Genomic DNA, 16245 nt, shown 5'->3' with positions numbered 1-16245 from the left:
GCACACCTCACTCCCCCAGCCCACCCCACCCCACCCCACCCCAGTATACATATAATTATAGCAGGAATATTTAGTTTCTTTTTTTTTTCACATGGTTAGTACATGGTTAGTACATCTAATGACAAACATATTCATATCTTTCATGTTGGTATCATATCTTTAATGTTTTCCCCCAAAAGCTGAGAAAGAAATGTAATTTTTTTGCTTTCAGCACTACTTATATCTGGCCTAGAAATGAGAAGAAATGTAGGGTACACTTTTCAGATATTCACACTGCTCTTTTATTGTGTGGACAGCTGGGTAAGGTTGAAGATATGAGAAGTGAAAGTTTGTATGTTTTGAGTTTGGTTCTAACTTAAATATGCATATATATATATATATATATATATATATATATATATATATATATATAGATGTACTCAAGGTATATGATCTCTGTTAAATACCAGTTAACTGTGCAGTACACAGTACTGAAAAATCACAACTCCCTGGTACTGAAAATTTTCCTAGTTGCGGGCCCACAGGGCCTTTCCCAAAATCTGTGGATTAAACCCTGATGAAGATATCATAATTAATTTAAACCCATACTGTGGCATCATCATGTTACATGGAACTCTTGTAATCCTTACATTGACAGTTTTCAAGCTGAAGTGCTCGGTGCAGAAGTATGCCTGGGGCAAGTATGGTCGCGAGAGTGAAGTGGCATCTCTGGCAGAAAGTGGCGACCATGGGTTTGTGGTGGATGACTGTACCCCCTATGCAGAGGTATGGTATGGGCCCACATTATATATACATGCCACATGATTGCACCCCCTATGTTGAAGAATGGTGTGGGCCTCATTAACATTTCGGGAAGGACAAGGCTACACTGCCTCAATTCATACACGTCAGTGACCATTTCCTCAAGGCTATTTCTGACCAGTCGAAATTTAAAATCTTGTCACAATGCTTATTGTTTGCTACTCACACTGGAACTTTGACACATTTGTCTTCAGATAGTATTAATGAGGAGGTCAAAATTTTTATTTCTAGATTCCCCCTCTGCCCTATATTTCTCCACCCATCATCTGAAAACTGATGAAACTGATGTGCAATGAAAGTTCTCATTCCAGTTCTTGTGGAGAAAGAGCAGAGTTTCATGAATAAGCATTACGGGGGACACCTTGTTGAATTTACATCTTTTAAAAACCAAAAGAGCTTCTAGGTCTGTTTTCTTCTATTCGGATATGGTGCTAAGTGGCTTCGATAAAATAAATGCTTGTCTGTATTTATTCTGAACACAGTTATTTTCAAAGTATGATTATCAGAGATATCGCCAGCTTATGTAAGTCATTCTGCTGATGTTAACCAGCAGGTGGTAATGGAGAACTTTTAAATGTCCGCCTGTAACAAGACAGTCCAGAGCAATGTGCTTGATGTTTGGGACCACCTCTTGGTGTAATAGGAATCTAATGCATAAATTAATTATGTATACTCTAAATATAACAGATGTGATACAAATTTATGAAACTTTCATCATATATGTCCTTATTTAGACCATATATACGACGTTGACATGATGGTAGCCAGTTTTTGCTAGACTCTTCCTTTGTGCCAGGACCTATAATACGGTTACAAAGTAACAGCATGAGAATAATATAAGCATTTCTTGTGCAATCTACTGCGGGTTTAATCAGGGTCCAGCAGGTCAAAAAAACGGACCAGGTATGACAAAAATACTGGTATTAAATTTTCATTTATTTGCTTGTTCACTGAAATATTAGACCGCTTTCTGACAAAAGTACACTGACATATACAGCACTGCTGTGCTCTGTGAAGGGATCATACACGTGGGCTGGATCAGCAGAGAAAGAATCAATACTGCAGCTGGTACAACATTTTTATGATAACAGTTGTGTACATTATAACACAGCTACATTGTAAAACTGTGTACCTGTGTGTTTGGTGAAGCGTCCTGTAGTAGTTTCCTTGTACAGTAAAAAATGTATTAAACGTGTGTTCATATATGCTGTGTTTACAGTAATTCTTTAACCTTTTTGCATGTTTGCAGGTTGTTTGTTTAAACATATTCTGAGGGCATTATGCTTTTTGTGAAGCCCTGCAATCGGCCAACCCAACCAGTGTAGTTTTGTCTCCAAAATCAAATGAAAAAGGTGGATAAATTGCAATGAAAGTTGCTCGTTTATGTGTGAAAAGGTTGAGAAATTTGGGTATATCATTTGAATCTGGGATGACCAGTGAGACTTTTGCTCTCACTGGAGATATAGTTTTCAGTATGTGTAGGTCTCAGTGGCGGTAGATCTCACTAGAGATGTATATGTAGAGCTTCTCAGTGGAGATACATTTCTCACTAGGGATGTTCATGTAGTTCTCAGTGGAGATGTAGTTTTCAGTATGTGTAGGTCTCAGTGGAGGTAAATCTCACTAGAGATGTACATGTAGAGCTTCTCAGTGGAGATACAGTTCTCACTAGGGATGTACATGTAGTTCTCAGTGGAGATGTAGTTTTCAGTATGTGTAGGTCTCAGTGGCGGTAGATCTCACTAGAGATGTATATGTAGAGCTTCTCAGTGGAGATACATTTCACTAGGGATGTTCATGTAGTTCTCAGTGGAGATGCAGTTTTCAGTATGTGTAGGTCTCAGTGGCGGTAGATCTCACTAGAGATGTATATGTAGAGCTTCTCAGTGGAGATACATTTCTCACTAGGGATGTTCATGTAGTTCTCAGTGGAGATGCAGTTTTCAGTATGTGTAGGTCTCAGTGGAGGTAAATCTCACTAGAGATGTATATGTAGAGCTTCTCAGTGGAGATACATTTCTCACTAGGGATGTACATGTAGTTCTCAGTGGAGATGTAGTTTTCAGTATGTGTAGGTCTCAGTGGAGGTAAATCTCACTAGAGATGTATATGTAGAGCTTCTCAGTGGAGATACATTTCTCACTGGGGATGTACATGTAGTTCTCAGTGGAGATGTAGTTTTCAGTATGTGTAGGTCTCAGTGGAGGTAAATCTCACTAGAGATGTATATGTAGAGCTTCTCAGTGGAGATACATTTCTCACTGGGGATGTACATGTAGTTCTCAGTGGAAGATGTAGTTTTCAGTATGTGTAGGTCTCAGTGGAGGTAAATCTCACTAGAGATGTATATGTAGAGCTTCTCAGTGGAGATACATTTCTCACTGGGGATGTACATGTAGTTCTCAGTGGAGATGTAGTTTTCAGTATGTGTAGGTCTCAGTGGAGGTAAATCTCACTAGAGATGTATATGTAGAGCTTCTCAGTGGAGATACATTTCTCACTGGGGATGTACATGTAGTTCTCAGTGGAGATGTAGTTTTCAGTATGTGTAGGTCTCAGTGGAGGTAAATCTCACTAGAGATGTATATGTAGAGCTTCTCAGTGGAGATACATTTCTCACTGGGGATGTACATGTAGTTCTCAGTGGAAGATGTAGTTTTCAGTATGTGTAGGTCTCAGTGGAGGTAAATCTCACTAGAGATGTATATGTAGAGCTTCTCAGTGGAGATACATTTCTCACTGGGGATGTACATGTAGTTCTCAGTGGAGATGTAGTTTTCAGTATGTGTAGGTCTCAGTGGAGGTAAATCTCACTAGAGATGTATATGTAGAGCTTCTCAGTGGAGATACATTTCTCACTGGGGATGTACATGTAGTTCTCAGTGGAAGATGTAGTTTTCAGTATGTGTAGGTCTCAGTGGAGGTAAATCTCACTAGAGATGTACTTGTAGAGCTTCTCAGTGGAGATACATTTCTCACTAGGGATGTTCATGTAGTTCTCAGTGGAAGATGTAGTTCAAGGTGCACTTGAGATGTACGAATAGTTCCTCCTGTGGTTCTCAGTGAAAATGTAGTTTCACAGGAGATTTTTTCCAGAGATTTACATGTAGTTCTCAGTGAAGATGTAGTTCCAAGTGGAGGTACATGTATAACTTCTCAGTGGAGATACTTTTCTCACTAGGGATGTTCATGTAGTTCTCAGTGGAGATGCAGTTTTCAGTATGTGTAGGTCTCCGTGGAGGTAGATCTCACTGGAGATGTATATGTAGAGCTTCTCAGTGGAGATACATTTCTCACTGAGCATGCAGTTCTCAGTGGAAGATGTAGTTCAAGGTGCACTTGAGATGTACGTATAGTTCCTCCTGTGGTTCTCAATGGAAATGTAGTTTCACAGGAGATTTTCTCCAGAGATTTACATGTAGTTCTCAGTGGAGATGTAGTTCCAAGTGGAGGTACATGTAGAACTTCTCACAAGGATTCACAGTTTGTTTTGGATTCAGCGTACATGGAGCTATCATTGGAGATTGTTTTGGCTTCTGTGGCACGAGTGCAGCGTAATGACCCAGAAGCCTCTCACCAATGCGGTCGCTGTGAGTTCAAGTCCAGCTCATGCTGACTTCCTCTCCGGTCGTGAATCTCCTCCTGGCTCTGCCCTGTTTCCTCCCACCATAATGCTGGCCGCCGTCATATAAGTGAAATATTCTTGAGTACGGTGTAAAACAACAATCAAATAAATAAATGTGTCAGTTCCCTGTAACTCTCCTATACATGAACAAAACAACAATAAAATATGTTCATACACTGTGTCGATTATTTTAGATCATTTTATTTGGCACCTGTAATTTGTTTGAAATTCAGCCGACCTTGAAATGATGTCTGTTCTGATTCCATTCACATGAACTTGATATGACATTCATTTCATGGCATATATCTGCACTGTATTGGTTTCTCCTGTGACGTGTGTATAATCTGCGCGTGTTGATAAACACAAAATCTAAACATTGGGAAGTAATGTAGGCTAAATGACAGTGAATTTTCGTGCATGACTAGCATGGATTTTTTTTTTCTAAATTTGGGGAGTTCTGTTCATTTTAGAAAGGTGTTGTGATATTTGTTTAGAACATGGGATGATACTCTGTTGAAAAGTTGGGCCTTAAGTGGGAAGGTCTGCCAGCAACCTGCAGATGGTTGTGGGTTTCCCCCGGGCACTGCTCGTTTTCCTCCCACCATAATGCTGGCCGCCGTCGTGTGAGTGAAATATTCTTGAGTACGGCGTAAAACACCAGTCAAATAAGTAAATAAATAAATATGGGAAAATTGTAAGTTTCAGCACCAAATATAATATTTTAGGACATTATTTGCTTTTTAAAATGGACTTTTTTTGGACGTCATTTAGGCTACATGAAGAACTGAACCCTATCAACATGTAGAAAACAGAGCATACCCATGCTTGTGTCAGGCATTAGGCATTTCAGCTGGCAGTCTTGGTTCTCCTGGACTCTAGTTTGATTTCATTAAGCCAGTTTTTACTGAATTTTAATACTGATTTTAAAACCCATTCTTAGACTCTTGGTGTTGAAGTTGAAAAGGTATGAAAAGTGTTTTTTTTCAGGACAGATGTATTCCTATTTAAACTTGATCAGTTCACGATAATGAGGTTTTAAACAGGACCCAAGCAAAACTTACATACTTCATGTACGTGCAGCTGGCTCCTTTCCACAATTAGTTGGATACATTGAAAAACTCCAGGCAACCTGTGCAAGTGTAAAACAAAATCACAAGTATTAGCGCCATACATATCCGGGATTCTGGTGTTTAAGATTGAAATGAATTAAAGGTCAGATTGTTTATGTTTGAAATGTGTAAAAATATCATCTGTTCCTACATTCTTTTAAAGGTTGGCATTCCCATTTAGTTATGCATATGTTCTTCTTTCAGTTTCATCAAGAAAACAGATAAAAAGATTAAGAATTTATAGTTGAGTGTGATAGTAAACGGGCAACTTATACAGTCTATGTTGTTTCAGCTTTGGATGGGTACCCACCCTTCTGGGCCCTCAACAGCAGTCTTCTCTGATGGCAAGGAAATGCTACTCAGTGATTGGATAAGGAAACATCCAGACCAGCTAGGAGACAAAGTTAAGGCTGAGTTTGATGGTCAGCTGCCATTCTTGTTTAAGGTGCTCTCTGTGAACACGTCATTGTCCATACAGACACACCCTAATAAGGCAAGTATCACTTACAAGGTAAATTTAACCTTTCTTGCACCAGCAACGTGTAGAGAAAGGTGAGAGGCCTGGGATCAATCCTGGGTTAGCTAGTACCAAAAACGTTAAAAATGGCACTTGTTGCTGCCTCGCATGGTGCGCAACATTTAGAGGTTAGAGTAAAAAAGCAGGACTGGCTGGCTTGGTGTCCATATTATATGACTGAGTGGGGGTGTCATTGGTATGATACTTCAGGGGCTCTTTGGCTCACCTTGCCATAAGAAGACATAGTATATATGCACGCACCGATCTACTCACCATATTACTGGAAAATCGTTAAGTATGATATAAAACCCAAATCATGCATACATTCATACATGCAAACAGTATGCCCAAGACCTGACTTCCCTGAAGTCGTGGTTTGGTCTTGGTGAATCCATGTCTGGTCTGAGGGGCCTCCGTGGCTCAGTCGGTTAGCGCGCTAGCGCAGCGTAACGACCCAGGAGCCTCTCACCAATGTGGTCGCTGTGAGTTCAAGTCCAGCTCAAGCTGGTTTCCTCTCCGGTCGTAAGTGGGAAGGTCTTTCCGCAACCTGTGGATGGTCGTGGGTTTTCCCCGGGCTCTGTCCGGTTTCCTTCCACCATAATGCTGGCCGCCGTCATATAAGTGAAATATTCTTGAGTACGGCGTAAAACACCAATCAAACAAATAAATACATAAATGTCTGGTCTGCAGTTTTAAGTGAACGATTTGCAGATAAGCCATGATTGATGAATCTGTATTTTACCTTGTGAAATATCTTGTAACAGTTTGCGTGTTAGGGACGACAATCGTGGACAGGTGTATTTTTTGGGCACTACTGTTTTATGTATTGATAATTTTTTTTTACCCTTATCATCGAGCTGTACACATCTTTGTTCTACACAAAGTGCAAACATGAAATATTGGACTCTCAATGTCATCTTCCAGAAAATATTGAGTTAATGTTTTTGATGCAGCCATGCGCATGAAGGTGGGAAAATGGGGGAGGTCAGGTGTTGGACATACTGTACTTATAGAGATCTTTCTTTAAGATTTATCTTTTCTCAACAAGACCAAGATTTTGGAAAGGTGTACTGGACACCTCACCCAATCACAGTCTTGTGACACTATAAATGCCGTATCAATTATTATAAGTCATTGAATGAATACAGGCTGATGTGAACTTGTTCTGTTTTTGCATAGCTTGAATCAGCTTGCCCATCCACATTAACCAGTGTATATGTAATACACCAAACATTGCACAATTCAAGTGGGGAGCAAAATTGAGTAAACTTACTTGCCGAAAATGAACCTTGGCAAGTAAAATGTACAGTAGTAAAATTTGTTACATATATTTATGAATGGCGCAAGAAAATGAACATTGAGAAAGAATGCAGTGTCAATAGTTGACATACTAAGACAATGACAATGTGCCTTATGAGTGTTGCTAATAGTGATGTGCAATATGAAACTTATTCAGCACATTTGTCACAATGTTTAATAATATAAAACATAAGCAGCGTGGAAGTTGTATAATAATTTGTTAACATTAAATTTTGAAAAGTGTGTTTTGTTTTACACCAGATTGTTAAAACCCTAGGTCTCCAACTCACAACACTAATGCTCTGCCACTAGGGCACACCTATGCCATTGTTTGTTAAAGGATTAGTTTTCAGATTTAGCTACTTGTCCTAAGTATAAAGATTATAACCTGTTTAACAGTATGTTACCAGGAGAGCCTCTGAGAAGTGTAATTATGACTTTAAATCCAACAAAAACAACACGGTTACTACCCTAGCAGATCTCCAGTCGGCCACCCAAAAAAGCTCTGTGGATTATGTCATAGATGGCCAACCCAAGTCTAGCTGGCCTATATAACCTGGGAATGCGTATCAAAACGATGTTATTTTCAAGATGGATTCTAGCTACACAGAAGCAAATATACTGCTGTATCGATTAGAGTGGACAACTTTAGGTTATGATTTATGACAGTTTTCAGACGTTGGATTTGATCTTTGTCCAGGTATTTCCAAGCGCACTGGCAAAAACGGGCTGGTAAGCTGCAGTTTTATCCTGTGTTACACTGGAGGTCTACTTTTTGTGTGTATGTCAGATTGAATTTTTACAACTGTATGCAGATACATGCTTGTTGTCACGTGTGGCTTTTTAATACTGGACTGAATGATGAGGCCCTGATAGCTCGTAAAGGTTGGACTTCATTTGACGGAGACTACCGGGTGTTGGCAGAAAAGATACATAAACCCAGCCTTATTAACTAGTGATGTTAGTGCCATATTACTCAGACTACTGTACTTTTTTCCAATAATTTTTTTTACACTCAATTTAACAGTGTATACAGGGGTAGTTAATTATGAATAAATCACCAATCTGGACACTAATTTTTTAACTTCTACTGTTCCAGGTTCAAGCTGAAGCCCTCCACAAGGCCCGGCCTGACCTGTACAAAGATGCTAACCACAAACCAGAGCTGGCCATCGCCCTCACGCCATTCCAGGGCCTGTGTGGGTTCAGACCGATCAAACAGGTGGCTAACTTCCTGGAAAGTAAGTGAGATAGTTGGCACAATCTCTCTGCATATATATGTCATCTTGTTTGTTTGTAAATGTATGCACATACATGTAACTGATTTTTGATTTGATAGGTATTCACTGTTCTCTAATCTTTCCAGTGGCACATTTTGCTGGATTCTGATTGATTCCTCCACCTGATAACAATTTTTTTTTTTTTTTTTTTCGTGAAGTTAGATTTATTTTTTTATCAGAAAAACTTGTTGTGTTGATCAGAAAAAAAAGTGTTGGCATCAAAAACTTATTTTAAGGCTTTAATTTATGTTCTTCTGAAAGTCCATTTTTTGCATATCAAACTTTTAATTGAAATACAGTCACAATGAGGAGGACTCTTTTGACACTTCAGTTTGGGTTGTTTTGTGTGATGACATTTTGATTTGACTGCTTTCCGCATTTGAAATCCCGATAATGCTCTTAATGGGCACCTTGTTATCTGTTGCCATATGGGGCCTCCGTGGCTCAGTCGGTTAGCGCGCTAGCGCAGCATAATGACCCAGGAGCCTCTCACCAATGCGGTCGCTGTGAGTTCAAGTCCAGCTTATGCTGGCTTCCTCTCCGGCCGTAAGTGGGAAGGTCTTTCAGCAACCTGCGGATGGTTGTGGGTTTCCCCCGGGCTGTGCCCGGTTTCCACCCACCATAATGCTGGCCGCCGTCGTATAAGTGAAATATTCTTGAGTGCGTCATAAAGCACCAATAAAATCAATAAATAAATCAATCTGTTGCCATATCATTTTGACTATGGTACAGATACTGTAAGAATTCACACAGAATTTGAAAATTTAATTTGCTTCATCAAGAAAACAGATAAAACGATTAAAAAGTAAGATAAAAAATGTGCTAGTAAACAGGTATAAGTTATACAGCATCTGTTGTTTTAGCTTTGGATGGGCACCCAACCCTCTGGGCCCTCAACAGCAGTCTTCTCTGACCCTGATACAAATACTGTAGTTGACCTAAAGCTTGGCCCTTTGCAAGTGACATATTTTGCTTCATTCTGGTTAATTGTTTGGCCTTACAGGGACACAAGAGATTTTTTGTGAAGTTTGATTAATTCTTTATCAGAGAAACACAAGTGTTGGCATCAACAGTATCATTTGAACACCTTTATGTGCTTCTGAAAGTGCATTTTGACATACCAAATGGGGCCTGCATGGCCGAGGGGGCTAGCGCGCCAGTGCAGCATAATGACGCAGAAGCCTGTCACCAAGCTGGCTTCCTGTGCAGCTGTACTTGGGAAGATCTGTCAGCAACCTGTTGATGGTCATGGGTTTCACCCGGGCTCTGCCTGGTTTCTTTCCACCACAGTGCTGACCACTATCGTATAAATGAAATATTCTTGAGTATGACGTAAAACACCAATCAAATAAATAAATAAAATAAATTACATACCAAAGTTTGTGTGAAATACAGCACTGTAAAAATTCACACAGAATTTGAAAATTGCTGATTTTTGAGGATAATTTATGACTTATATTGCAGTAATGCCAGAGGTCGTCAGTAATGAGAACGCTAATGAGAAGGTGACGGTTGATTTTTGATGACATTTTATGGCTTGTATTACAGCAATACTAGAGCTGCAGGCAGCTGTTTGTATTGAGTACATTTTGAAGCTGATGGTTGATTTTTGATGAATTTTTATGGCTTGTATTACAGCAATACCAGAGCTGCGGGCAGCTGTTTGTATAGAGCACACTTTGAAGCTAATATCTGTTTGGAGAACGTTGTATGACTTATATTGCAGCAATACCAGAGCTGCGGGCAGCCGTGGGGAACGAGTACACTTTGAAGCTGATGGTTGAGTTTTGAGGAGATTTTATGACTTATATTGCAGCAATACCAGAGCTGCGGGCAGCCGTGGGGAACGAGTACACTTTGAAGCTGATGGTTGAGTTTTGAGGACATTGTATGACTTATATTGCAGCAATACCAGAGCTGCGGGCAGCCGTGGGGAACGAGTACACTTTGAAGCTGATGGTTGAGTTTTGTGGACGTTTTATGACTTATATTGCAGCAATACCAGAGCTGCGGGCAGCCGTGGGGAACGAGTACACTTTGAAGCTGATGGTTGAGTTTTGAGGAGATTTTATGACTTATATTGCAGCAATACCAGAGCTGCGGGCAGCCGTGGGGAACGAGTACACTTTGAAGCTGATTGCTGCGAGCCGCACCATGGACATGCCATTCCATAGAGAGGCCATGAAGGAGTGCTTTAACTCTCTGATGAACCAGGATCAAGATGCCGTTAAAGAGGAACTGGGCAAACTTGTGGGGAAAGTTCAGCAGATCGGTGAATGTTTAGACGTCTTATTTTCTCATGGTTTAGCCAGTGGAAATGAAAAAGTACAATCAAAATCAAAAGCTGGAGGAAAACATCTAAACATCAAAAGTTGTAAAGCTGTGCTTCTGACCCTCTGTTTCTTTGAGAAGTGGCTAGGGTGCCAGAGCGGTGCAATGACCCAGGAGCCTCTCACCAATGCGGTCACTGTGAATCCACCTCATGCTGGATTTCTATCAGGCTGTTGACACAACCTGCTGATGGCCATGGGTTTCTCCTGGGCTATACTCGGTTTCCTCTCACTATAATACTGGCTGTCATCATGTAAGTGAAATAGACTTGAGCACGGCGTAAAACATCAATAGGTAAAATAAGCGAATAAATAATTGTGGAAGACACTAGCCCCTATCCCCCCACCCCAGAATCCAATGTTTGAAAGGAAAACCTACTGATGTATAATTTTGTGGTGTATATGGAGGTACAACTGTATAACAGTTTCAAAGTGAGCAAAAATGCAGGAATGGAGGTATTTAACTTATCAGACCTAAGTCATTTCAACAGACTGAGAATGCACCTGTTTTCACTGTGACCTCACACGACCCCTGCTCTGCCTTCTGAGATATAGACTGACAAGCAGTTCCTTTTGCACAGGTGATATTATGTTTTTCTAATACGGTATATCCCATGGCATAAATTCAAGATTAAAAGTTGATTTATAGGGATACTAATTCTGTCAGGAAAAAAATGGATGTAGCTTTTAAGGTCTTTTTCCACCTCAAAAATTAGAGTGACAAATATTTGTTGTTTTTTTCTTTTAACAGAAGAGGACAAAGGGGACACGTCACCGTTTGTCGGGGACATCCTGCTGAAGTTACACCGCGAGTTTCCTGGGGATATTGGATGTTTTGTGGCCTACTTTCTGAACCTAATGAAGCTTCAGCCTGGACAAGCCATGTTCCTGGAGGCTAATCTGCCCCATGCTTACCTGTCTGGCAGTAAGTCAGGGGGCTTGTCTTAGGGGTGGCGGTGATAGTGGGAGGGTGGGGGGAGGGAGCATTGTCTCTGAAGGACACATGGTTCTCACAAGTGAGGACACCAGCTAATCTTCCACATGCTTACCTGTCTGGCAGTAAGTCAGGAGGCTTGTCTCAGGGTTGTGGGTGATAGTGGTGAGGGAGGGGACGTTGTCACTGAAGGACATATAGTTCTCACAAGAGAGGACAGTGGCTAATCTGCCCCGTGCTTGTCTGGCAGTAAGTCAGGGGGCTTTTCTTAGGGGTGCAGGTGATAGTGATGGGGGAAGGGGAGGGGGAGCATTGTCTCCGAAGGACACATGGTTCTCACAGTTGAGGACACCAGCTAATCTTCCACATGCTTAAAATGCACATGCAGCAATTCTTGTTTTGTCTTGTACGACTCAGGTGGTGTTACATGAAGTTCTTTCGAGATTTTCTTGCTTTCAACCGATTCCGCACATACACGTAATGGTTGAAGGATTTCACTTCGTGGATGACACCAGAATTCAGACACGGGTACCAGCAGCTAAAGTTGAGCTCTCCACCAACTGAGCTAAAGGCAAATTTCTACCAGCTACATTTAGTGTAAGCAATGGAAAGCTGCTCCAGTTACACTAATAGAGCTCATTCGGCGTGTTCATGTTCGTCAGTTACTTTCCAAATGTTAGTGGTTTTATACTCAGGGGACTGTGGTTTCCTCCAGTCATGACACTAAGTGTCATATCAGTGAAATGTTTTTGTGCACATGTATGGCAATAGGTATTAGTCGATCAAAGCAAAACACGCGTGATGGGGAATATACAGTGTGGTAAAAAAAAAAAAACACCCTATCATAAAGAAAATGTCGGGTAAAATAATATTATCAAAAGTGTAGAGGAAGCGTACATGTAGTTTATTGAAATATTACTTCACAAAGACGTGTGGGAAAAGAAATTTCACTGTGCAAGGACACATATGGCAATACAGTATTACTTTGTATGGAAATTCAGGTAATGAAATGTTATACAATTATAATCAAGAAAATGAAATAGTGCATTGAATTATCTCTCATTGATAACAATATCTCTCACCAGAACCCGTCAATGTGTCCCCCTTGCATGTACAATATTTGTATTTGTTTTTTATTATTTATGTAATTGTGAAATACCTCAATTTCCTTCATCAATTAAAGTGATATTTCACACAGTTAGGGACCAGATCACAAAGCCCTGCTCTGCCGAGTCTCATGGATTATCATTTTACTGCCACGTCTCGTGGATTATCATTTCACTGCCGAGTCTCATGGATTATCATTTAACTGCCACGTCTCGTGGATTATTTCACTGCCGCGTCTCATGGATTATCATTTTACTGCCACATCTCGTGGATTATCATTTCACTACCGCGTCTCATGGATTATCATTTAACTGCCGCGTCTCATGAATATTGATTTCCATCTCTCACTCAGACAGTATTTACAGTATTCATCCATCACTATGCAATATCCTCTGTGTATTTGCAGATTGTATGGAGTGTATGGCATGCTCTGACAATGTGATCCGTGCCGGTCTGACCAGCAAGTACATTGACAAGGTCACTTTAGTGAAGATGCTGAACTACACAGGCCAACCGGCCACCAGGAACCTGTTCAAACCTCGGAAGGACAAGCACGACCCCTGCGTGGAACTTTATGAGCCAGGGGTGAAAGACTTTTGTGTCTCAAAGGTCCAGGTAAGGGGCTAATAACGCCATGCATACATGTAGATGTTAAGGGTTGTGCCCAAGTGTATTTATTCATTTTTTTATTGGTTGGTGTTGTACTCCGTACGCAAGAATATTTCACTTTCGCTGGCGGCCAGCATTATGGTGGGTGGAAACCGGGCACAGCCAGGGGGAAACCACCGACCATCCGCAGGTTGTTGCCACGTAGGTCTCGCGTACGGCTGGAGAGGAAGCCAGCACGAGGCCCACATGTACATGTAGGTGGACAGTGGTTGTCTGGATACATCCCTATACCTACTTAATCGTTCATTCATTGTATTTATTTATTTACTTATTTATTTATTTGATTGGTGTTTTACGCCCAACTCAAGAATATTTCACTTATATGACTGTGGCCAGCATTATGGCGGGGGGAAACAGAACAGAGCCTGGGGAAAACCCAAAACTATCTGCAGGTTGCTGCAGACCTTCCCACATATGGTTAGAGAGGAAGCTAGCATGAGGCGGACTTGAACTTGAATGACAGCTATGGCGAGAGGCTCCTGGGTCATTGCTTCGTGCTGGAGTGCTAACTGCCTTGGCCACGAAGCCCCCCTCATTTATTTATTACACATCAGTTTGCTAGAGGTAATTAGACCAACAGTTACTACCTGTGCATATTAATGAATTTTCTCAAATGCTTGGAGGAGATTTTGATTGCATGTATTTTTGCATTTAACATTATCACATTTTGTCACATTTAACATTGGCTTTTGCAAATGGATTAATGGAAATTATCTTTACTGCAAGTCATTTACACAATTTATAACAGTCTCATATTGTTGACTTTTTTTTTTTCTTGAGAAAACTTTTGGTATAATTTTCATCACTAAACCATTATTATATTTATTATTATTACGCCATTAAACAATGATCAAAATCATCATCATCATTAAAACAAACCATACTTTCGTGTGGCATTAAGCACACAGGGTGTTCAAAAAGGGCAAGTAGATCTGCAGAAAGTTGAAACTACCTATTTTGACTACACTGACTTTTCAGTTCAGTCGCCTACTTTTGAGCTCTAGTTACCAAATGAAAACCCTGAACACCAATCAAACAGATAAATAAACCCATTCCCTAATTCAACATTCTTTTCACATACATGTATGTAAGAAAAATGTTAGTGCAATTTATGCATGTTTAGAATTTGATTTTGGAGGCGAAACTACATTGATTTGATTGGCCCTTTGTTCAGGGCTTCACAAAATGAATAATTTACACAGAATAATGGCTTCAGAATATGCTTGCATAAACACCTTGCAGATGTGCAAAAATGTTGAAGAATTATAGTGACCACCATGCTTTTTTTTTTTTGCAGCTGTCTCACTCTGTAAGCAACTATACCCTCTGTTCATTGGATAGTGCCAGCATTTGTATCGTGACTCAGGGCGAAGGGGAGGCAAAGAATGACAGTCTTCCGAAGCCGATATCTCTACAACGAGGTGTGGTGTTCTTCGTCTCCGCAGAGGAAAAAGTCATCATAGTCAATAAAGGAGATATGATAATATTCAGGGCCTATTGTAACCTGGCAACAAGGTATCTAGTCTGCTGATGGGTTGAAGCTTTGCTTGATGTATTGTAATATTAGGGCCTGATCTGAGTAATCTTAAAAGTACAGTAGAACTTCTTGTATAATTTCATGGAATGTTCCGCCAACTTCTGTATGTAATTGTCAGTGACCTAGAATTTTGACAAAGAAAAGGGCCTTTTTTAGAGGCAATTGAAGGTTATTAAACATTATTTTTGGTGCTGAAACTTACCAATGTCCAGGATGTTATTCCACATATACCTTCCAGAAACCTCAAAACACCATTTTATAGGCCATAGACTGTATCAAATTGGGACAAGTAAGCAGCTTAGTCTCAAACGATATTTTATGTCATTTTTAGAATATAGCAAGGCTTTATGAACTGCTATAAAATGTGAAAGAAATATTTGGTGACATGGTTCAATCCTTGTGTTCCCTCAAACACGGAGTATATCTGCTGTATTCAGTACTGCCCCCAATCTGTCATACTACAATTCTTCAACCTATTAGCATGTTTGCAAGGTGTTTATTGATACATATTCTGAAGGCAAATATTGGGTGTAGACTGATAAAATTAATACTTTTTGAGAGGTCCTGAAATTGGCTAATCAAACTAATGTAGGTGTGTCTCCAAAATCAAATGAAAAATGTGCATAAATTACACTGAAAGTTGCTCTTTCATATGTGAAAAGGTTGAAGAATTAGTTTATGTCATATTGAGATTAGTGGTCAGATCAGATTTAAAGACTTTCATTAATCTGTAAAGTGATATTGTCAGTTATGTGAACAATTGACTAGAAGTGTTTATCACATTTGTTGGGAGTATCACAGAAGTGTTCATTTGTGGAAAGCACATCTGCTTTCGCCAGCATATTGCAAAGAGCAGAAAGAATGGTTGATTGGCTAGATAACATTGCGTGTGCAGAGGTTTACTGTGAGGTCAGTTCTATAGTGAAGGTCATTTTGTCTACTTTATGTAGTTATTTGATTGATTTTTTACGCCAACTTCAAGAATATTTCACTTATACAGTTATACTACCAGCATTGTAGTGGGTGGAATGCTGTAG

General features: G+C 40.1%; 1 protein-coding gene across 1 annotated transcript; it reads left to right on the top strand.

Annotated features, from left to right (window-relative positions):
* Positions 1–627: 627 nt before the first annotated feature.
* LOC135479185 (mannose-6-phosphate isomerase-like) lies at positions 628–15918 on the top strand. Its single transcript, XM_064758965.1, has 7 exons — positions 628–765; positions 5828–6028; positions 8451–8592; positions 10718–10903; positions 11713–11886; positions 13409–13617; positions 14969–15918. Exons 2-7 carry the CDS (start codon positions 5834–5836, stop codon positions 15200–15202), a joined length of 1140 nt encoding a protein of 379 aa, XP_064615035.1. The 5' UTR covers positions 628–765; positions 5828–5833; the 3' UTR covers positions 15203–15918.
* Positions 15919–16245: the final 327 nt, after the last annotated feature.

This window comes from Liolophura sinensis, chromosome 12, assembly GCF_032854445.1.
Source record: "Liolophura sinensis isolate JHLJ2023 chromosome 12, CUHK_Ljap_v2, whole genome shotgun sequence".
Lineage (NCBI taxonomy): Eukaryota > Metazoa > Mollusca > Polyplacophora > Chitonida > Chitonidae > Liolophura > Liolophura sinensis.
The sequence above is the reverse complement of the archived record's forward strand: the minus strand, read 5'-3'. Positions and strand labels throughout refer to the sequence as shown.